The sequence below is a fragment of the Triticum aestivum genome, chromosome 2A (assembly GCF_018294505.1).
Source record: "Triticum aestivum cultivar Chinese Spring chromosome 2A, IWGSC CS RefSeq v2.1, whole genome shotgun sequence".
NCBI classification, from domain to species: Eukaryota; Viridiplantae; Streptophyta; class Magnoliopsida; order Poales; family Poaceae; genus Triticum; species Triticum aestivum.
In genome coordinates this window covers 716310682-716334360 of record NC_057797.1, presented here as the reverse complement: position 1 = coordinate 716334360, position 23679 = coordinate 716310682, and the positions used below count along the sequence as shown (strand labels likewise).

The 23679-nt window shown below is 45.0% G+C and overlaps 2 protein-coding genes and 1 long non-coding RNA gene across 3 annotated transcripts; all 3 read left to right on the top strand.

Annotated features, from left to right (window-relative positions):
• The first annotated feature begins 1173 nt into the window (after positions 1-1173).
• Positions 1174-1798, top strand: LOC123190490 (translation initiation factor IF-2). The gene has a single exon (XM_044603142.1). It carries the CDS (start codon positions 1235-1237, stop codon positions 1634-1636), a length of 402 nt encoding a protein of 133 aa, XP_044459077.1. The 5' UTR covers positions 1174-1234; the 3' UTR covers positions 1637-1798.
• Positions 1799-2003: 205 nt separating this feature from the next.
• Positions 2004-7055, top strand: LOC123190491 (uncharacterized). Its single transcript, XR_006496366.1, has 3 exons — positions 2004-2794; positions 3039-6825; positions 6910-7055. It is a non-coding gene; the product is annotated as an uncharacterized lncRNA (long non-coding RNA).
• Positions 7056-7791: 736 nt separating this feature from the next.
• Positions 7792-15570, top strand: LOC123190488 (starch synthase 3, chloroplastic/amyloplastic). Its single transcript, XM_044603141.1, has 16 exons — positions 7792-7990; positions 8429-8492; positions 8581-10383; positions 10643-10857; positions 10992-11262; positions 11717-11892; positions 11968-12075; positions 12507-12616; positions 13208-13310; positions 13525-13695; positions 13802-13930; positions 14066-14248; positions 14338-14469; positions 14553-14664; positions 14753-14876; positions 14995-15570. The coding sequence occupies exons 1-16, from the start codon at positions 7901-7903 to the stop codon at positions 15125-15127; spliced, it is 3924 nt and encodes a 1307-aa protein (XP_044459076.1). The 5' UTR covers positions 7792-7900; the 3' UTR covers positions 15128-15570.
• The last annotated feature ends 8109 nt before the right edge of the window (positions 15571-23679 follow it).

Here is a 23679-nt window from a genome sequence, read left to right as displayed (position 1 = left end):
CGGGAGGGGTTCCAAGCTGTTTGGCAGCGTAGAAGTACGGAGGCTTGTAATGCTCCAGCCACAACACCGCCTGTACTGTGGGCGTGCCCGTCTGGGCACCACGGCCTCCGCTGTGACATCCGCCACGTCTGCCACGACCACCACGCCTGATGCCACCACCACGCCCACCGACAGTCATCCGCTTTTTGAGCTTCTCCTCCTTTCCGGCCTTCGCTTTGATGCGTAGCCGAGCTGATCTTTCGGGCGAGCGCGAGGAGAGTGGTGGGGGCGAAAGAAGAGAGTGAGGGATTTTGGCATGAGAAACAATGTGGGTTACTACAAAGCACGGGCCATGCCTTCCATTTGGTGGGTCAAGGGGGTTAGAATCCGACATTTCTCATGTCCGAACTCCCGCACCGCCGCCGTTTGGTTCCGGTTTGCGAGGAATCATGTTGCGGACCGCACCGCGGACCGATACAGGACCGCGTTGGATGGCTTCTGGGGTCCGGACAGCTGAGTCCGGACGGATGCAGACGGTTTGAGAGTCGGCGTTGGAGAAGCCTTATTCACACATTTCAGTCCGTATATAATCCATATTAAAATATTCAAAACATCTCATTTTTTGTGAACAAAGAGAGTATATAAAATAGACAAAAATGGGTCAAGAAACAAAATAACAGATATTCCATCGCGATGCCAAACGAATATTACTTCCTCCTTCCGGTCTACATACATCGGTTTAAGCGTCAACTTATTCGGGACAAAGGGAGTGTAGTACGTACTTTTATTCGCGAAAATAAAAAAAAACTTACTAGTGCAGGTGGCCCAATTTTAGAAACCCACACGATGATTACGGCCACCCAAAGCCACCCTTTGCCGTAGGCGCGATGACAGCGCCCGCCCATCGTCCACGCCACGCGCCCCGCGCCCCGCGCCACCGGCCGCCGTCCCGTTTCAAAACGTCGTCAACCGCACCACGCAACCGCTCCCCCTGTTGGTAAGAACGCGCAGACCGTCCCACCGCCACGCGGGACCCACGACGCGCGGCCCCACACGTCATACGCCCACGGACCGCCATCACCGATTTGGAAGTGAACATACGAATTTCCCCCGAAAACATTTCCCTCCCACGGGTCGCGCCTCCCGCCCAACCCTACCGCAACCCCCCTTCAAATACCGCCGCTCTCTCCTCCTTCCACAGCATCCCACCCGTCCCATTGGCCCAGTCCGCCCCCCGCCGTCACCCGGACCCCACATGGCAGCCACGCGCAAGCCCCGATCCCCGTCCGCCGCCGCCGCGGCCGGCGACCACCTCCGCTTCCTCCGCCCCGGCGCCCTCGCCCGCCTCCGCGACGCCAGGCTCCGCCGCCGCTCCAAGCCCGCCTACTCCCGCCCGGCCCCGGCCTCGCCGCAGCCACAGCCGTCCCCCTCTCCCCCTCCCGCGCCCGCGGCGGGCGGGGACGGCGAGAGCGGGCCCTTCGTGCCCTACGTCGTGCCCGGGTCCAGATTCCTCGCGCCGCGCTGCCCGCAGCGGAAGAAGCTCACGGCGGGGAAGGTGGTGCCGCTCTTCTCGCCGCCGATGCCCAGCCCGGACCTGCCATTCGAGGCGGTTATGGAGTTCTTCAACGCGCCGGATATGGTCGTCGCCGCCCACTAGATGGGACCCGTCGTCTTGTATTAGTCGTGGTATACTTGTAGATGCAGGGATCTAGTCCCCTCCTTGTCAATCTAGCTTCATGTCTTACAGTTTATCGTTTACCTTGTTTGTCTGTACCAAATCGATGTGAAAAACAAATACTATAAACAATAGTTCTGCAGAGTTTTGTGTAACTGCAAAAATGTGGAGAAGTGCCAATTTGTCATGCTTTCCTTCTACGATCATTCAGGATACTTTGTTCTGTGCTTGCTTATAGGCACATACATGCGGTGCTAGGGGAATCCAATTTCTTGTCAGATGTGTATCTAGTTATCAATGGACATCATCAGCATCTGGTTATCCTTTTAGAAATGGTATGTATTTTCTCAACTCTAGTTCAATTTTGTTGATTCAGATTACTTGAATCTTGCAGTTGTCAGTTCATGCAGACAGTATTGGTTAAGAAAGACTAGTTCAACTTGGTTGATGTAGATTACATGCTGTTAGTAGTTCAACTTGGTTGATTTAGATTATATGAATCTTGTTGTTAGTGGTTCAACTTGGTTGATGTTGATTACATGAATCTTGCCGTTAGCAGTTCAACTCTTGTTCAACTTGGTTGATTCTGATTACACAAACCTTGCTGTTAGCAGTTCAACTCTAGTTCAAGTTGGGTGATGTTGATTACATGAATCTTACTGTTAGCAGTTCAATTCTTGTTCAACTGGGTTGATTTTGATGACATGAATATTGCCGTTAGCAGTTCATGCCATTTCTGCAATACAGTTAGGTTGCTTATGGTAAATTTTGACCTATTGATGCTTATGGTAATTTTTGACAGTTCATGCCGACAGTATTTGTTAAGAAACACTATACATCTTAGGTTTGGACATTGGCATCTTCTGGTATTGCCCACTAATTGCTGGGTTGTTACATTACTACCTTCCTTATCCTCCTTTTCTGCAACACAGTTCATCATGTCATATTTGCTCTGCTTTCAGCACCTTCTACTACAATCATAATTCAACATCTCTTGATAACCAAGTTGTCATGCTTGATGTCTGAACAAAGCTGACTAATACATCTCTTGATAACCAAGTTGTCATGCTTGATGTCTGAACAAAGGTGGCTAACACCTCTCTTGATAACCAAGTTGTCATGCTTGATGTCTGAACAAAGGTGATTAACACATCTCTTACTAATCATGTTGAATTATGCCTGTCCTGTACCCCTAATCTCTAATTATGTTTCATTACTGCACAGGAATATGTTTTCAATCATTATATGTTGAGAAATACACTTAACATATACCCCTCTGACTTGTATCTCTAATTATGTTCCATTACTGCACAGGGTTATGTTTTCAATTAGTATATGTTAAGAAATACACTTAACATCTTAATTTCCTATGTTTTTTTTTTAGAACGAAGGCTCGCGAGGAGCCCGGCTTTGAATTAACAAAGCCATCAACCGGCCAGGAGTTACAGCAAACAACCAAATTACAGCGGTCAGAAGGATACAATGGGAACACTGGACTGAAACGCTAACTACAACCTCCACAAGCAGCTAAAGCAAAGGAAATTAAGATTACAGCTTGCAAAGGCCGAGCACTCCACACTAGGATCATATGAGGAAAAGCAGAGCAGCAAAGCAGGGCATATCTGACCTTCAAAGATGGCCATGCTCCAGGAACACCTAGAGAAGAAGGGGAACAACATCTTCCATCTCAATCACCGAAGAGGGACCCTACCCCCTCGCCATGGCTCGTAGGCGCCGCACCGTTGGGGTTTCGAGGAGCTCACCCTAGAGCTCGAAGAATGCCGCCCTCACATCGGAAGGTGGACATAGTGCGACCACTTCAATTTGGGATATCCCTAGCCGGCCGCTCCGCCACGGTCCATGCCCAGCTAGGTGGAAATATGCTTCGTGGAATCGGACGATGAAGAGGAGGCAGCTCCGTCCCTCACCTGCAGCGCCTCCCGACCGCATCCCGCCTCCCTAACGGCGCCTCCAGCAAGGTCACGGTGCGCAAGGCGGCGCCGCCGCCAAATCCGAGAGGATATAAGGTTTTCACCCGGGCAGGGTGGGTCGGGGTGGAAGCAGGGGACCTCGGCTGCGCCCCCATGGAGGAAAGCAGCGCCCTTGGGCGTTGCCGCCGCCGGACCGGCCGGACCGGCCAAGGTTTCCCCCGGTCCCCTAGCTGGCCACCAACTCGCACCAACGCCAGGGCCAGAGAGCAAATCACAAGCCACCGCCGACGGCGAGAGAGAGGTAGCCGGGAAGGGATTTCGAACCTCCAGATCTGACGAAGAATCTTCGCGCCGCGGCCGGATTCCACCAACCACCCGCCGCCCGCGCGGCCAGGCACACTGGCCAGCACCCCTGCGAACGCCGCCCGCCGCCGCCGCCTCTCCGGTTGGGGCCGCCGCCCCAGGAACCGCAGGCCTCCGAGAGGGGCTGGAGCACCGAGATCCTCGCCGCCACCTTCACCGGCGCCCGCGCAGGCTTCCCGGCGGCCGTCTCCGGTAGCGGCGAGGGGAAGAAGGGAGTGGAGGGGGGGGGGGGGTGGCGGCGGCCGCGGAACCCTAGTCGCCCCCGAGTCGCCCAGGGGGGCGACGCGAGGGCCGGGGGGGGGGTCAGAGTTGCCAGACACTGTTCTTTTATTGCTGAATAACTGCACAGAGGGGGAAGATAAGTGTCAATTTGTTGTGCTTTCCTACTATGTTGTAGTATTGGAGTATTTGTGAATTTAGGATATTTTGTTCTGAGCTTTTTAACTGGCATATGTATGCGTTACTAGGGAATTCAATTACTTCTCGACTGTGATTTCATTGATCAATGGAGCAGTTATAATGTTATTGCCCTTTCAGAAATGGGAAGTTCCCTATCTACTCTAGTTCAACTTCGTTGAGTTTGCATTACATGAATCTTGTCGTTGGCAGTTCAGTAGCATCCTATTCTGGCTTATGCTAAATTCAACAGTTAATGCCAACAGTATTGGTTAAGAAACACTACATCTTAATTTCCTTATGTTGCTGGATTCAGCATCTTCTTAATTGGCCAACACTTCCTTATTTGTGACATTATTGTGCGGTTTATCTTCTTTTTATGTAATAGATGTACCTTTCATCTAGGCATATTTGCTCAACTTCGAACATCTTCAATTGCAATCATCATTAAAAGCTATCATGCTTGATCCGAACATACATGACAAACGTTTCACTCGCTAATCATGTTGGATTACGTGTTGTGTGGTTTTCCTATACCTCCATAACTCATATCCTTGATGGCGTTTATTTTTGCATCCTATTCAGTTTATAGTTGACTAAAGCAGTGACCAGCAAGTTTTAAAATAATAGCATATCACGCTATCAGTTAATTGGTTTTACTGTTCCATTTCTGCTTATTTTGGCTGACAAAGATATCCAGAAACTTCTGCACCTTCTGAATGATGTCCATTTACCTGTCATACTAGTCTATTTGAATTACTCGACACTTGCTACTTGTTGTTGGAAACTGGTCTTTGATTATTGGCATCATTCCTAAGAGACATTCTTTGAGGTGAAACGTATTGAAATTCGACCATCTCTCTGGTACGAAATACGAACTGCTTCATGCCTATCTAATTTCAGTTAGTATTTTTTTTCCTATGCTGCACTGCTGGTAGCCTATACCACATACTATGAGTGGCACTGATCATGTTGTGAGAATAATGCCTGAAAGTAATGTCTGCAATATGAAAATATCAACAAATTTGAAGTATCAGTTTTCATATAGCTTCTTGAAAATGTTAGAACAGGGATGTCATGAAACTGTCATGAGAATTTATGTGCTATAGTTGAGTGCTTTTACAATTCCTTGTTCTGATGTTGTTAGTACTCGTGGACCACATATACAGTTATGCCCTTGAACTGTGATCTCAAGCATATTGTTCATGCTGAATTCATGGTTCCTAATTGGAATACTGTACCACTCCCTCCGTTCCAAAATAAGTGTCTTAACCTTAGTGTACAACTTTGTACTAAAGTTAGTACAAAGTTGAGACACTTATTTTGGGAGGAGGGAGTATTATTTTCACTCATTTATTTTGCTGTGATTTGTACTTCATAAATACCTGGGCATCCTAACCTAGCCATTTTGTGCTTGCTCCATGATGTGACCTGACCATTTTGTGCATTTTTCTGCCCTGATCTCCACTTGATACAAATTTATCCTAACTTTCTTGTTAGCTTATCTGCTAAGTTATGAAGGCCTATATAGCATGATGTGACCTGACCATTTTGTGCATTTTTCTGCCCTGATCTCCACTTGATACAAATTTATCCTAACTTTCTTGTTAGCGTATCTGCTAAGTTATGAAGGCCTATATAGCATGTAATTTGCATATAATTCTGGAATTACAATTGGTCACCTGAAAAACGGCTCCACCTCAGTTTGTTTGCTGATCTCATCTCATCAAGTTCTCGACCTATTAATCAGTCTTATTACCCTGCAACCCTATATAGCTAAAAAGTTGCATGTTCTGGAAGAAGTTTCATGGCCCATCTGCTTGTTTCGTGTATCAAGTGATTTTGCATTCTGGAACTAACAATAGCGAAGAAACAGTTGTTGATGCCCTGTTGATGCGATGAGATCAGCAAACAAAATTTTAAGTATGCACACCAGTTAAGTTGTTAGTTCCAGATTGTAATTTGTTTGCTGATATGAGTAAATTTGTTGATGCCCTGTTGATTAGATGGGATCAGCAAACAACTTTTCCCCCACTATTGTTAGTAACAATAGCGAGAAGTATTTAACCGTTAATTGTTGACGCCCTGTTGTCTTACTTAAAATCCAGTTTGCATGTAGGAGCAGGACCAGCAACCTGCATCCCCCTTGGCACCATCTAATGAGAATCTACCAATGATAGTAGGGATGTAAGTGGACGCATCCACTTTACATCCCTAAATGATAAATCGATCGCAAATAACTAGCGTTGAACTGCATGCGTTGCGCACTTGATGTGAAACTGAGAATCGCTTAAGCAATATGGGCCAGTATTGACTGCATCTCAATGTATGTTTCGTTCACCATATCTTTTTAGTCTGCATTTTTCTGTTCAGATCTCTACATAGTTACTGATGGGCAAGGCTCTGTGGCGCTGCGAGGCCAAGGAAGGAGTATTTGACATTTTGACTGCTGAGTTGTTGACGCTGCGATGTTTTCCTCAGGTTCACCTCGCATGCAACCCATTTTTACTACTATTAATAATTGGAGAGGATAAGGTCAATCAGTTAACCAAGCGAAATGCGCAGGCACAATGGATTAACCGACCACAGCTCCCGGAAAAAGTGAAGAATGACGCGCGGATCACGGACGGCCCTGGGACTCCGGATGAGAACAAAGGTGAGTCATCGGAGCGACGAGCAACTCAGACACGTTTCCCTTTCTTCTAACATGATAAAGCCGCTAGCATCACAGCACGCAGCCTGTTATTAGTAACGATTCGTACAATGTTGCATGGTACGTCTGCTGCGGGTTTAGTGCTGGGTCGTGTCGCGTGTATCCATCCATAAATCCATGTGCCTCGTTGCACACAGACAGGGAGGGGTTAGGACATGCTTGCACGGTGGAGTCCACATGCCTGGTTTTTTGTCGATTCTTAAAGCAGCGAGTGATGCGTAGGCTGGATCGGTGGAGTAATGGGGCGTTTGCCATTAATAAAGCTTAGACGCCTCCAGCTTAATCAAGAAGATTGTCATTTTGGCGACAGCTTCACATGCGGCCCATCGTTCGAAAAGATTTCTCAGGCAAAAAAAAAGAAGAGAAAACACCGAGCGAATGTTCCAGAGGTGAGAAGGCAGACGCAGAAGCTACACGAGTCATCCGCCCGTCCATCCGTGAACCACGTTGCCCTCCTCGACAAATGACAGCCGTCCACGCCACGGGCTCCGGGCCCACAGAGCTCGTGTGGGGACGGCCCCGCGCAGCCGATCCAAGAAACCCCAATCTCCGTGCGTCCACATGTATTTCCCGCACGAAAATAATACTCTATACGAGGCGTAATTTTTGGCCACACACAAAGCGCACACACGGGAAAGCACACTATCGCTTTCGATCGAGGGTGCGTGCGTGCAGACAGCCAGTACGGCTGCGCATTCCGACGCGAGATTTTAGAGGCCAGGAAAAAGAAACAAGGAAGAGGGGTCGGTCAGCTTCGTGCAGCACCAGGGAGGGAGGAGGGAGGGAGGGAGAGAGGGGGAAGGGATCAGCGGAGGGGGTCGGGTTTTGATTTTTCCCTGGGCAATGGAGATGGCTCTCCGGGCGCAGAGCCCGCTCTGCTCCCGGAGCCGCCCGGTGCTCCTCGTGCGGCCCGCCGTCCCTGGCCTCGCGCAGGTCCGTCTTCTCTTCTCTTCTCTGCGCCCCCTGGAGCTGTTCTGGTCCGTGCTGGCTCGCGTTTTTTTGGGGGTGCCCCATTTTTGGTCTGGAGAAATCCGATTGGTGTTCAGGCCGGCCTGCCGTGCGTCTTGCCATTGCCTGGTATCTGAGGCGTTATTTGTGCGCGCACTTCGTTTCTGTGGGTGTTGTGCCATCTCTGCATCTGGGTGGTGTTCTTTATGCCAGTTTTGCGCTTCTGTCAAGCAATTTCTTGGTTTGGCTGGTCTGCTATGCTAGCTGCAATCGAGGCGAGGGAGGGGTTCTTAACCTGGGGCATTTGTTGGGGGTGCTTGCTACGGCCGGCCAGTTTGTTCAGTGATAAATAATGTGCTATTACAACATTTCAGTCAAGTCATCTTTATTTACAGTTCCACACCCTTCTCTCCTCTTTTCCAGCCTATCGTCAAGTGCAGCAGATTTGCAAGAAGCAGGCTGGTTCGATGCATGGTGGCAAGCTCAGGTTCGAGGATTGATTTTGTTACAAGTCAGCGTATGAGTACTCTGGCCATACAGCTTTGCTCATCTTCTCATAACGTTGCATTATTCAGATTATCCCAAGAGGAATCCGAGGAGATCATCAGCTCCAAAGCCCAAGGGCACTGCCTCTAGAGGATATGCTCCAAGACCTTCTACCGAATCTTGGACCTCCACGAAGAAGACTGAGCATAGCAGCGCTGATGAAGACGCTGATCTCGGCACACGCAATGGGACGCTCAGTAGCGAGGCAACAGAGCAGACAAGTACCGCAGAAGAAGAGTATGAGGTGGAATTCTCAGGAAATGTTTCTAGCAGCGTGGAGCTGAAGGGTGTGAGCGAGGAAGAGGTTGACCAAAAGCAGCCTCCTGCATTGTCTTCCACATCCATGGATGTTGAGTCGACAGACGAATCATCTGAGGTGGACTTCTCAGGAAATGTTTCTAGCAGCACCGAGCTGAAGGGTGTGAACGAGGTCGGGACTGAAGAAGAGGCCGGCCAGAAGCAGCCTCCTGCATTGGCTTCCACATCCATGGGTGTTGAGTCAGTTAATGAAGCAACAGAGCAGACAAGTACCGCAGATGAATCATCTGAGGTTGACTTCTCAGGAAATGTTTCTAGCAGCGTGGTGCTGGAGGTAGTGGATGAGTCTGAGACTGAAGAAGAGGCTGACCAGAAGCAGTCATCAGCATTGGCTTCCACCTCCATGGATTCTGAGTCAATTGACAGAGAACTTGAGGAGTACCGTGTCAGAATAAGTGCACTGGTGGGTGCAAGCACTCGAGGAAAGGACCAATCGAGTATTGGTTTTCATGGACAAGACAAATCGGTAATTACTTCTGATGAGCAAGACATATCAGCTGTTGATGTTCCTCAACAAAGCCAGTCAGTTGTTGGTGTCACCAGAGAAGATCCAACAGAACAAACCACCAGCAAGAATCTCATGGCAAGAAAGCATTCTTCATCAGAAGATGGCGTCGGGGCAAGTAAAGATGCCAATGAAGAGCCATTGGTTGCTGGTGATGAACTGAGGATAACAGAGGATGAAGAACAACGTGAACCAGAGATGCAAGAACAGGTACAGATGGATGTTGATCCTCAAGCACTAAAGCGAAGGCTTGAAGAGCTTGCAGATGAAAATTATTCGATTGGGAATAAGTGTTTTGTTTTTCCTCAATTAGTGGAAGCTGATTCAGTTATTGATCTGTACTTAAATCGTAGCATGTCGGCCTTAGCAAGTGAGCCTGATATTCTTATCAAAGGGGCATTCAATGGTTGGAGATGGAACCATTTCACTGAAAAATTGCGTAGAAGTGAATTAACAGGGGATTGGTGGTGTTGTAAGCTCTACATACCCAAGCAGGCATACAGATTAGACTTTGTGTTCTTTAATGGTGACACCGTCTATGAAAACAACAGTTATAATGATTTCGTCCTGCATATAGAAAGTGACATTGATGAACACTCATTTGAGGACTTCTTGCTTGAAGAAAAGCAAAGGGAACTTGAAAGGCTTGCTGCAGAAGAAGCTGAAAGGGAAAGACAAGCCGAGGAGGAGCGCCGGAAGGAGGAAGAAAGGGCCGCAATGGAGGCTGACAGGGCACAGGCAAAGGCTGAGGTTGAGATGACGAGGAATAAATTGCAGCATGTCTTGGGTTTAGCCAGCAGATATGCCGATAATCTATGGTATATACAGCCTAGCACATACAAAGGAGGGGATAGGGTCAGATTATACTATAATCGAAGCTCGAGACCACTAAAGCATAAAAATGAGATTTGGTTGCATGGGGGTTACAATAACTGGACTGATGGGCCCTCTATTGTTGAGAGGCTAGTCAAATCTGAAGAAAAGGATGGTGATTGGTGGTATGCAAATGGTATGTTAATTCACACATTTTATCTCTTAGGAATTAGGATTCATATTATCCGAACACAGCCATTTTATCATGACATTGACATAAAACGAGCATGGTAACTTGGGCATTGTTTATCCCTCTAAATTACATACTAATGTTTCTTTCCTTAAATACATGTTTTCTCGTAAATGAGTTTTAAGATCCAATTTCATATGTTTCTTTACTTGCTCTTTTTTCTTATCATACATATAGCTTACACTTTACTTTACTCCCTGTATAGTTACTCTACCTGAAAGCGCATTGGTGTTGGACTGGGTTTTTGCTGATGGATCACCTGGGAATGCAAGCAAGTATGATAACAATGGGAAGCAAGATTTTCATGCTGCCGTTTCAAAGAGCATATCCGATGACTTATTTTGGGTGGAAGAAGAACGTAGGATATTTGAAAGGCTTCAGCGAGAAAGAACAGAGAAGGAGGATGCTGGTCGGAGAAAGGTTAGTTCAAGAGAATCAATGCATATATGTAGGAGCATCATACCAATTTCTACTTGACTACTTATTAAGCAAAAAAAGAGAGGATCTTTCGACAGAAGATCTTGTGGTATTTACCTTTTGTTTGGTTTCAATAGGCTGAGATAACTGCAAGGATGAAAGCTGAGATGAAGGAGAAGACTATGAGAGAGTTTCTTCTCTCACAGAAACACATTGTGTATACTGAGCCACTTGAAGTACGTGCAGGGACCACAGTTGATGTTCTATACAATCCTTCTAACACATTGCTGAATGGGAGTCCAGAAGTTTGGTTCAGATGTTCCTTTAACCGTTGGACTCATCCAAGTGGTCCTTTGCCGCCCCAAAAGATGGTGAATGCAGAAAATGGTTCACACTTACAAGCTACAGGTGTGGATTCAGTGACCTTTCTTTGATGCATTTTATTAATACACAATCAAGTACCGTCAGATCCATCCTCCATAATATTTTCTGCCAAAGCTACTTGCTGGATTCGTATTATGTGGTGTTGATTCGTACTTTTATAGCGGATATGCTCCTATAAATCTCTCTAGACTTATGCCAGAAGAGCTCAAACTACTACTTGCTCCTCATTTACCAGGAAAAAAAATCTCATACAGATGCAGATCCTGATATAAGTAAAACAGAGCCTCTTCCAACTTATCAAATTTATGTGAAACTTAGTGCTGCTTCTTTTCACAACTTGTTTTTGGACTATTGTTTTGTTGCCAGTATTTATGATAGTAGTTCAATCTGCGCTTTCATTTAACCCATAAATAATTTTTGTATTATCATGGAATTTTCTCCTTTTGCATCTCTTTTAACTGTTCTGTCCATTTTCCAGTTAGGGTTCCTTTGGATGCATATATGATGGACTTTGTTTTCTCTGAGTCGGAAGAAGGTGGGATATATGACAACCGGGATGGGATGGACTATCATATTCCTGTGTCTGATTCCATGGCAAAGGAACCACCTATGCATATTGTGCACATTGCAGTAGAAATGGCTCCTATTGCAAAGGTAATTGTACTTCTTATCATCTTCTTTTGGTACACAGAATGATGACATGTTCAACAATGACCAATGTTGTCACAGGTTGGGGGCCTTGGCGATGTTGTTACTAGTCTTTCACGAGCTATTCAAGATTTAGGCCACAAGGTTGAGGTTATTTTTCCAAAGTATGACTGTTTAAACCTAAGCAATGTAAGTTGTACACTGCACTTTATTCTGGCGTCTTTCTTTTTGGTCTTATAGTGGCCCTGTTACCAAGTTACACTAGTCTAATAGCACACAATTATACCGTGGCACTGTGTGTATGTCCTTTTCATAATTGTACCAGAGATTTTGGAGTCTCAAAGATTTCCCATAAACTGAATTGTTAGTAACTCAATTGGTGGTTGCCAATCCCAACATTCTTTAACATTTTCTCTCTCATTTCTGAATAGAGCACCGAAGTACCTCTTGTCGAAACATGATGTATTTTTCTTTGTTTGCTGTATATTTACCTGTAGCAGTTTTTAGTTTTACTACTATTTTTGTCTTTGTTCAGTATTTTATGTGCTGCTTGATAGGTGGGAGTGGTGTTTGTTAGTATAGTTATGTTTCATCACTAAGCTGCCTTTCTTTTGTTGCAGGTGAAGGATTTACATTGCCGTCAAAGTTTTACTTGGGGTGGTACAGAGATAAAAGTATGGTTTGGAAAGGTTGAAGGGATCTCTGTTTATTTCTTGGAACCGCAGAATGGGTATGCGTATACTCCATATTTGACCAATATATACTTTCTATCAGTTGTTATTTTGTTTACATTTCATACTCTGCATTGTTGATGGATCCTTGTTTTATCATGACTCATGAGTATCCCGTGTTTGACCTCATCTTAAGCTCTGTCCTTACATTTTAAGACCTGACAGATACCACTTAGATCTTACAGCAAAATACATGCTTGTCACACTAACTATGACATGAAGAACTTCCATTTTTGCTAGGTTGTTTGATTGCTTCTTTTACTCACACCTTAGTTATTGTCTTGTATTGATGTTCTTCTCTTTGTTTTACTGGTTATTCCAATGAGTTGAGCATGGCTATTGAGTTAGTATCCATCTTAATTAAGTTGTTCTTTTTAACTTGTGTTCAAAATTAAATTGTTGCAAGTTGCAATGCTAGTACACAGATAGACGAGATGTGTAGAGGCTTTAGGCAAAACATACATATTCACTTCTGTTAGTAATTGAATGAAATTTCATCAATGTGAACTGTAAATCTGGGAATAACCTTTGCAGTTTCGTTCAAGTAAAAACGTAATAACATAGGATTGTTTTGTCATTTCTTGTTACAGGATGTTTTGGGTTGGATGTGTCTATGGAAGGAACGATGAAAGTAGATTTGGCTTCTTTTGTCATTCTGCCCTGGAGTTTCTTCTCCAGAGTGGCTCCTCTCCAGTAAGTACAAAGCTGTGCCCCATATCATTATCTATCACAGTATTGGGGTTTATATTACTTATATAGATTTCTCCTGTGGCGTTTTAGCCAGTCTGTAGACTGTGCAAGTACATCATCAAGCCATTCCATGCTGTTACTTTCTTGCTTGTATCCCCCCCCCCCCCCCCCCCCCCTCTTGACTTCTTATATTTCTCAAGTGTTGTCATCCTTACAGGATATCATACATTGTCATGATTGGTCAAGTGCTCCAGTTGCTTGGTTGTACAAGCAACATTATGTTCATAATGGGCTGCCAAATGGTCGGGTTGTATTTACGATCCACAATCTTGAATTTGGAGTCAATCACATTGGCAAAGCAATGGCACATTGTGATAAGGCTACAACTGTGAGTGCCTGTGTTTTGCTTTATCCCTGTGATAAAGCAGATCCTTCAACATATCCTTAAATTGTATTTCTTGTCTGTTTAATACTGTTTTGGCCACCCTTTGCAGGTCTCGTACACATATTCAAAGGAAGTGTCTGGACATGGTTCTATTGCTCCTCATTATTTCAAATTCCATGGAATCCGCAACGGAATTGATTCTGATATTTGGGATCCATATAATGACAACTATATCCCGGTACATTAATCATTCGACTATATTCATCATATTCCATAACCATGCATTTACCATCAGCTTGGACTTAATGTGAGAGCTCTGTCTAGTACTGTTGTGGATATTGCTAGCTCAACCTTTTCTGTCATTCTTTTTCAGGTCCATTATACTTCTGAGAATGTTGTTGAGGGCAAGAGTTCTGCAAAAAGGGCATTGCAGGAAAAGCTTGGATTACATCAAACTGATTCCCCTCTAGTTGGAATCATCAGTCGGCTTACAGCGCAGAAGGGAATTCACCTTATCAAACATGCAATTTATCGAACTCTTGAACGCAATGGACAGGTCTTGTCTTTCGCTTATAGAGATAACACCCCCCCCCCCCCCCCCCCCCAAATGTTTAATTGCAAGCTTGTTATGCGTTCTTTCTTCAGGTGGTTTTACTAGGCTCAGCTCCAGATCATCGCATACAAGGTGATTTTAGCAACTTAGCTGCTAAACTGCATGGTGAATTTGATGGTCGCGTGAAGCTTTGTTTAACTTATGACGAGCCACTATCACATTTAGTAAGTCTCAGGTCCTCTTTCAGTGGCCCCACATATTAGAACTGGATTATCTTTACTAAATAAAATTCATGATCCTGTTGTAGATATATGCTGGCGCCGACTTCATTCTCGTGCCTTCCATTTTCGAACCTTGTGGTTTAACACAGCTTACTGCTATGCGATATGGATCCATCCCAATTGTTCGGAAAACTGGAGGTATTTATAATGTCTTGACATCTCCATGACATTGTGTTGTGTTGCATCGCCTGTTAGCAGTAAAAGACATGCAATGCATTGTGTGCAGGCCTTTATGATACCGTTTTTGACGTGGACGATGATAAGGATCGGGCCTGTGAACAAGGCCTTGAGCCGAACGGATTCAGCTTCGAAGGAGCTGACAGCAATGGCGTAGATTATGCTCTCGACAGGCAAGTATAACCTATCAGTCCTCTTTCGAAAAGAAAAGTATAACCCAGCAGAGTTACATGCACTGTAACGGCACACAAAGCGTAATTCATGCCTCCTGTCCCCCCTGCTCCATTTCAGGGCGATCACCACATGGTACGACGCTCGCGACTGGTTTCACTCCCTCTGCAAGCGGGTCATGGAGCAGGATTGGTCCTGGAACCGGCCTGCTCTGGACTACATGGAACTGTACCATTCCGCGCGCAAGAACTGAGACTTTAAGCTGGCAGGGAGAAGAACAGATGAAGTTCCGGGAGTGGGTTTGCCAGGTTTTGCGACATGCCAATGTCTCACTCCATATGCCGTTCTCCGGAAGCCATTCTTTGGGCTCTGAGAAGAAGTATTGGGCTTCTGCATCCCTCTGCGATAGGCTGAGATGTGAGCTGTTTACTTTATCCATTGATCATGATATCGCAGCATGTGACACGCAGACGTCAAATGGCACACGGCAAAGTTCGTTCTAGCGGGAGTCTTCAGTTTTCGCAAACATGTACCAATGCAAATATGTTCATTTTACGGTTATGTAGTCCTTGAAGATGTACATATTTTGTAAGCTGGCAGTTAGATTCTTAGGGCCGACGCTCAGTGTAGTAGTAGTATTATTTTCTGCCTCGTCTTCTGAATAATAAAGTGCATATCAAATGGTGTAGTATATCACGTTGGCATCTCAAAACTCGAAAGCATGTGTTACATTCGGCAGCAATTGAGCATGGGGAAGCTGAGCTCTCTGTTCTGATTCTGCTGCATGCGCCGCGCACATCTAATTACGAAATGAAAGAATTGGAATGAGACAAGCAGCTTTGACTTGGCATAGCCGGTGCCGGTGCCGCCGCCGACAGTGATCAGCTCGCCGCCGCAGCAGCACCTTGACACGACGACAATCTTGTTGTCGTCTGCCCTGATGTTGTCCATCAAGACGTATACGCCGAACCTCGCCACCGTCTTTGTGGAGCCCTTCTTTACTCGACGGATCCTTTGCCGTATGTCCCCTCTCCGTGATGTGCGTCGGTGGCTGCGGGAGTTTCCATGAAATGAGCAGCGGTTCCGTCGACCACGGCTCATGCGTGAATCTGGCATCGGTGGTGGCTATACCTGGCCAAACCTTGGGCCGGGCCGGGCCAAGCCCGAGACAAAAAACCCAGGCCCGGGCCTGGTTTTTAGGCCCAAGCCCGGCGGGCCTTGGGCCGGGCCCCTTCAAAAAATGGCAAAATCAACAGGCCCGGCCATCGGGCTCAAAATCTAGGCCCGAGCCTGGCCCGGGAGTAGCGTCGGGTCGGGCTTCCCATAGCCAGGACTACTGGTGGCATGTTGTGCTACGGATAGAATTTCGTTTGATTTGGTTCGATTTTGATTGTAAGTGACTGATGCACTACCGGAGGTGGATTGCCTTGCTTTATCTTGGGTCAGCAGCACGATGGCATCGAGGACAAAGTGTCGGAGGCTTATGGGCATGGCCAGCGCCCAATACAACATGTTTGGAAGAAGGTGAATTTTGGGATGCCAGTATGAGCCTACGAGGTAGTTGCATAGGACATGACAAAATTTCCTAGTTTATGCTACTTAATTTGTTCTAGAATTGCAAAATTGAGGTGTGATCTATGTGAAGAGGGAAATAACATGTTTTATTTCCCTGTCCACTTCGCGTTCCGAGGCCATCTTCGTTTTTTGCCCTAGCCTGGCACTTTGCTAAAGGGTAGAATCTTCATCTTCAACCTCTACATCAACCCTTGCCACTCCCATGGCGATCTGGGAGTAGTCCAGCTTCGAGGACGAGGGTTTGTGGTGTAGAGATGTGCCATCTCTCTCTCTCTCTCTCTCTCTCTCTCTGTGTGTGTGTGTGTGTGTGTGTGTGATGGTCTGGCTTATCAGGGATGGTAGACCACTCATATCAATAAGGAATTCCTTCTTTTCCGGGAGCCCATTCGGAAAGAACTCCAAAGTTAAGTATGCTCATGTTGGAGTAGTTTCAGGATGGGTGACCGACCGAGAACTTGCTCCCGGATGCGCACGAGTGATGACAAAGTACGCAGAAAAGACTAGTATTGATCTATGGGGCCAGTCTAGATTCCGCCAGGAGTAACGACCACCGGCGGGTGTGTTCGGGGCGTTACAAGTTGGTATCAGAGCCGACCCTCGCGGTTACACGGATGTTTACGGACAGGTGCGCGGTCATGTTGTTCATGACATTTGTGACCCGTCGTGGCACACGATATGGCACATGTACCGGACTGAATACACAGACGTATGTGCCAAGAGGGAACGTTTCTGTGCCCCGACGAGGACGTCGGTTCCTCTGAGTGGGGGTGTATGTGATAGTCTGGCTTATTAGGAATGATAGACTATTCATATCAATAAGGAATTCCTTGTTTTCCAGGAGCCTATTCGGAAAGAATTCCAAAGTTAAGTGTGCTCAGCTTGGAGTAGTTTCAGGATGGGTGACCGGCCAGAAACTTGCTCCCGGGTGCGCACGAGTGAGGACTAAGTACGCAGAAAAGACTAGTATTGATCTATGGGGCCAGTCTAGATCCCGTCAGGAGTAACGACCACCGGCGGGTGTGTCCGGGGCGTTACACACACACACACTCTCTCTCATTGCCACCATGATTGCGATCTTGGGCATTGATGATTAATTGAATTGTATGATATAGTACCACTTGTGACAAGTACCTTTATGGATCAAATCTTGTTCATGTTATATTCTTGAACTTAAGGAGTTAATGAGATTACAAATGCATGTCTAGTATAATCCCTGGAGACACCCATGAGACATTGGGTGACTCATTAGACAGACTGAACAGCTAGATCATATGGTGTCTGTGTAGTAAAATCACTGGGGCTACCAGGGTGACATTTGGGGTGGCTTAATATATTAAATTTAGAAAGAGAACTTTGAGGTGGTTGCTATTTGCGCACCTATGAGATCTCTTCCAGAATTGATCCAATCAAAAGAAACTTTTGTAGGGTAACGTAGCAGAAAACAAAAAAAAATTCGACCTACGCACCAGCCCAGGACCACTATGGAGATTGCATACATGGTTCGATCTTTTTTGTTACCGACTCGTAGCGCAGCGGGAAGTAGAGTCGATGACGATCGGCGGTGCAGATCCCCGCAGCTAGGATTTACAACCTCCCAACCGCGAGGATGTATACCCTCATCTGCTCCTCAGACAGCCCTCCGGGAGGCAGTCGAATAGCCCCCCGGACAGTGTCGCGGACAGCCCTTCGGAAGGACCTTCAAAACTCGAACAGCCCTTCGGGAGGACCTTTGAAACTCGGGACGGTCACACGGACAGCCCTCCAGGAGGCACTCACGAACTAAGACCGAAACTACGATCTCTCTACAGAGTTGCACACATACGTTATCATCTATCCGGCAGGGCTTCGCCGTCCAGAACTAGTTCCTGCCGGAACCCAGACAGCCTTTCGGCTCTACGAAACTATTTCGCGGGGAGGGAGAGAGAAGCCAGATCATTGCATGGCACTTGTATGTGAGAAGGGATGAGGAGAATGGCAGCCCATTCTCCTCCTTTTATAGTCCAAGGCAAGGGGTGGGGTGGTGGAGGAAATACCAAAACACCCATGCTACATGTCCCACATGAAGGATGAAATGGTAACTCAAGTGGGGCACCAAGGGGACACCATGGAGGCACCCCCTTGGCCAGCCACAACCTTGCCCTCTCCCATGGGGGGGGGCAACAAGCCACCAACATGTCTCCTAGAAACATGGGTGCTCCCTAGACAAAAAGCCACCAAAAATGTAATCCCCGATTCGTGGGATCTTGTCCTCTCATGCTGAGACAAGATGTTTTCCGCGAAACATTTTTTCTGGAAAATTCCGGAAGGTCCCAAAACATTTTTGGCAGCCTCTAAAATTATTCTGGGCACGATCCGAAACAATTCCAGTGTGGTGATTTTTATCAGCGAAAAGCAACAACGGCGGTTACGGCAGCTCCGGAACATTTTCGGTTTTTCTCTCCGAAAATTCCCAAAAGTTCCCAGACCAATTCTGGGCCCTCTAAGAATTTCCAGGCGACCGCCGAAACCATTTTGACCTAATAATATATTCCAAAACAACTTTTTGGTTTTACCGAAACTCTTTCGGTGTTCTCTCTCCGGAACTCTTCCGTTGTCTCCGAAACTTTTCCGGTAACTGCTACCTCTTGAGCACTGCGTTGGATTTCTCCGAAGAGGAGAGGATGACGCAGCAAAGTAGCATAAGTATTTCCCTCATTTTTTAGAACCAAGGTATCAATCGAGTAGGAGGCTACGCGCGAGTCCCTCGTACCTACACAAAAACAATAGCTCAACGCAACCAACGCGCTTAGGGGTTGTCAATCCCTTCACGGTCACTTACGAAAGTGAGATTTGATAGAGATGATAGATAATATTTTTGATATTTTTTGTATAGAGATGCAAAGTAAAAAGTAAAAAGCAAAGCAATAATAAAGTGATGGAGATTGATATGATGAGAAAGCGACCCGGGGGCCATAGGTTTCACTAGTGGCTTCTCTCAAGAGCATAAGTATTCTACGGTGGGTGAACAAATTACTGTTGAGCAATTGACAGAATTGAGCATAGTTATGAGAATATCTAGGTATGATCATGTATATAGGCATCACGTCCGAGACAAGTAGACCGACTCATGCCTGCATCTACTACTATTACTCCACTCATCGGCCGCTATCCATCATGCATCTAGAGTATTAAGTTAAAAACAGAGTAACGCCTTAAGCAAGATGACATGATATAGAGGGATAGTTTCATGCAATATGATAAAAAAACCATCTTGTTATCCTCGATGGCAACAATACAATACGTGCCTTGCTGCCCCTTCTGTCACTGGGAAAGGACACCGCAAGATCGAACCCAAAGCTAAGCACTTCTCCCATGGCAAGAAAAACCAATCTAGTAGGCCAAACCAAACTGATAATTCGAAGAGACTTGCAAAGATAACCAATCATACATAAAAGAATTCAGAGAAGATTCAAATATTATTCATAGATAGACTGGATCATAAACCCACAATTCATCGGTCTCAACAAACACATCGCAAAAAGAAGATTACATCGAATAGATCTCCACGAGAGAGGGGGAGAACATTGTATTGAGATCCAAAAAGAGAGAAGAAGCCATCTAGCTACTAACTATGGACCTGTAGGTCTGAAGTAAACTACTCGCACTTCATCGGAGGGGCTTGAATGATGATGTAGAAGCCCTCCATGATTGATGCCCCCTCCGGCGGAGCTCCGGAACAGGCCCCAAGATGGGATCTCGTGGATACAGAAAGTTACGGCGGTGGAATTAGGTTTTTGGCTCCGTATCTGATCGTTTGGGGGCACGTAGGTATATATAGGAGGAAGGAGTACATCGCTGGAGCTTCGAGGGGCCCACGAGGCAAGGGGCGCGCCCTCCACCCTCGTGACCGCCTCGTGGCTTTCTTGACGGAGGGTCCAAGTCTCCTGGGTCTTATCTGATGAGAAGATCGCGTTCCCGAAGGTTTCATTCCGTTTGGACTCCGTTTGATATTCTGTTTCTCCGAAACACTGAAATAGGCAAAAAACAATAATTCTGGGCCGAGCCTCCGGTTAATAGGTTAGTCCCAAAAATAATATAAAAGTGGAAAATAAAGCCCAATATAGTCCAAAACAGTAGGTAATATAACATGGAGCAGTCAAAAATTATAGATACATTGGAGACGTATCAAGCATCCCCAAGCTTAATTCCTGCTCGTCCTCGAGTAGGTAAATGATAAAAATAGAATTTTTGATGCGAAGTGCTACTTGGCATAATTTCAATATAAATCTTCTTAATTGTGGTATGAATATTCAGATTCAAAAGATTCAAGACAAAAGTTCATGTTGACATAAAAATAATAATACTTCAAGCATACTAACAAAGCAATTATGTCTTCTCAAAATAACATGGCCAAAGAAAGCTATCCCTACAAAATCATATAGTCTGGCTATGCTCTATCTTCACCACACAAAGTATTTAAATCATGCACAACCCCGATGACAAGCCAAGCAATTGTTTCATACTTTTGACATTTTCAATTTTTTTTTGATCTTCACGCAATACATGAGCGTGAGCCATGGATATATCACTATATGTGGAATAGAATGGTGGTTGTGGAGAAGACAAAAAGAGGGGAAGATACTCTCACATCAACTAGGCGTATCAACGAGCTATGGAGATGCCCATCAATAGATATCAATGTGAGTGAGTAGGGATTGCCATGCAACGGATGCACTAGAGCTATAAGTATATGAACGCTCAACAAAAGAAACTAAGTGGGTGTGCATCCAACTCGCTTGCTCACGAAGACCTAGGGCATTTTGAGGAAGCCCATCATTGGAATATACAAGCCAAGTTCTATAATGAAAAATTCCCACTAGTATATGAAAGTGACAGAATGAGAGACTCTCTATCATGAAGATCATGGTGCTACTTTGAAGCACAAGTGTGGTAAAAGGATAGTAACATTGTCCCTTCTCTCTTTTTCTCTCATTTTTTGGGCCTTTTCTCTTTTTATGGCCTTTTTTTATTTTTCGTCCGGAGTCTCATCCCGACTTGTGGGGGAATCATAGTCTCCATCATCCTTTCCTCACTTGGGACAATGCTCTAAAAATGATGATCATCACATTTTTTATTTTTCTTACAACTCAATACTTAGAACAAAATATGACTCTATATGAATGCCTCCGGCGGTGTACCGGGATATGCAATGAATCAAGAGTGACATGTATGAAAGAATTATGAACGGTGGCTTTGCCGCAAATATGATGTCAATTACATGATCATGCTAGCAATATGACAATGATGGAGCATGTCATAATGAACAGAACGGTGGAAAGTTGCATGGCAATATATCTCGGAATGGCTATGGAAATGCCATGATAGGTAGGTATGGTGGCTGTTTTGAGGAAGGTATTTGGTGGGTGTATGATACCGGCGAAAAGTGTGCGGTATTAGAGAGGCTAGCAATGGTGGAAGGAAGGAAAGTGCGTATAATCCATGGACTCAACATTAGTCATAAAGAACTCATATACTTATTGCAAAAATCTAGAAGTTATCAAAGCAAAGTATTACATGCATGCTCCTAGGGGGATAGATTGGTAGGAAAAGACCATCGCTCGTCCCCGACCGCCACTCATAAGGAAGACAATCAATAAATAAATCATGCTCCGACTTCATCACATAATGGTTCACCATACGTGCATGCTACGGGAATCACAAACTTTAACACAGGCATTTCTCAAATTCACAACTACTCAACTAGCATGACTCTAATATCACCATCCTCATATCTCAAAACAATTATCAAGCATCAATTTTTTTCTTAGTATTCAACGCACTCAAAAGAAAGTTTTACAAATCTTGAATACCAAGCATATTATTATTAAGCAAATTACCATGCTATTAAGACTCTCAAAATAATCTAAGTGAAGCATGAGAGATCAATAGTTTCTATAAAACAAATCCACCACCATGCTCTAAAAGATATAAGTGAAGCACTAGAGTAAAACTATAAAACTCAAAAGATATAAGTGAAGCACTAGAGTAAAACTATAGAGCTCAAAAGATATAAATGAATCACATAGAGTATTCTATCAAATTCCAAATTATGTATGGCTCTCTCAAAAGGTGTGTACAGCAAGGATGATTGGGGTAGACTAACAAGCAAATACTCAAATCATAAAAGACGCTCCAAGCAAAACACATATCATGTGGTGAATAAAAATATAGCTCCAAGTAAAGTTACCGATAGAAGTAGACGAAAGAGGGGATGCCTTCCGGGGCATCCCCAAGCTTTGGCTTTTAGGTGTCCTTAGATTATCTTGGGGGTGCCATGGGCATCCCCAAGCTTAGGCTCTTGCCACTCTTTGTTCCATAATCCATCAAATCTTTACCCAAAACTTGAAAACTCCACAACACAAAACTTAAAGTAGAAAATCTCGTGAGCTCCGTTAGCGAAAGACAACAAAAGACCACTTCAAGGTACTGTAATGAAATCATTCTTTATTTATATTGGTGTTAAACCCACTGTATTCCAACTTCTATACGGTTTATAAACTATTTTACTAGCCATAGATTCATCAAAATAAGCAAACAACACACGAAAAACAGAATCTATCAAAAACAGAACAGTCTGTAGTAATATGTAGCTACCGCAAGATCTGGAACCCCAAAAATTCTAAAATAAATTTATGGACGTGAGGAATTTATCTATTAATCATCTGTAAAAATAATTAACTAAATATCACTCTCCAAATAAAAATTACAGCAGTTCTCGTGAGCGCTAAAGTTTCTGTTTTTTACAGCAAGTTCAACAAGACTTTTCCCAAGTCTTCCCAACGGTTCTACTTGGCACAAACACTAATTAAACACAAAAAAACACAACCAAAACAGAGGCTAAATAATTTATTTATTACTAAACAGGAGCAAAAATCAAGGAATAAAAATAAAATTGGGTTGCCTCCCAACAAGCGCTATCGTTTAACGCCCCTAGCTAGGCATAACAAGCAAGAATAGATCTAGGTATTGCCATCTTTGGTAGGCAATCCATAAGTGGCTCTCATGATAGATTCATATGGTAATTTTATTTTCTTTCTAGGGAAGTGTCCCATGCCCTTTTTAATGGAAATTTAAATCTAATATTCCCTTCCTTCATATCAATAATTGCACCAACCGTTCCAAGGAAAGGTCTACCGAGAATAATAGGGCAAGAAGGATTGCAATCTATATCAAGAACGATAAAATCTACGG

Bases quoted from the DNA above. Each gene is read 5' to 3' on its own strand.
- LOC123190490 (XM_044603142.1), top strand. From the start codon at position 1,235: ATGGCAGCCACGCGCAAGCCCCGATCCCCGTCCGCCGCCGCCGCGGCC.
- LOC123190488 (XM_044603141.1), top strand. From the start codon at position 7,901: ATGGAGATGGCTCTCCGGGCGCAGAGCCCGCTCTGCTCCCGGAGCCGC. The intron at 8,493-8,580 runs GTTCGAGGATTG...TGCATTATTCAG, and splicing joins ATGCATGGTGGCAAGCTCAG to ATTATCCCAAGAGGAATCCG. The intron at 13,696-13,801 runs GTGAGTGCCTGT...CACCCTTTGCAG, and splicing joins ATTGTGATAAGGCTACAACT to GTCTCGTACACATATTCAAA.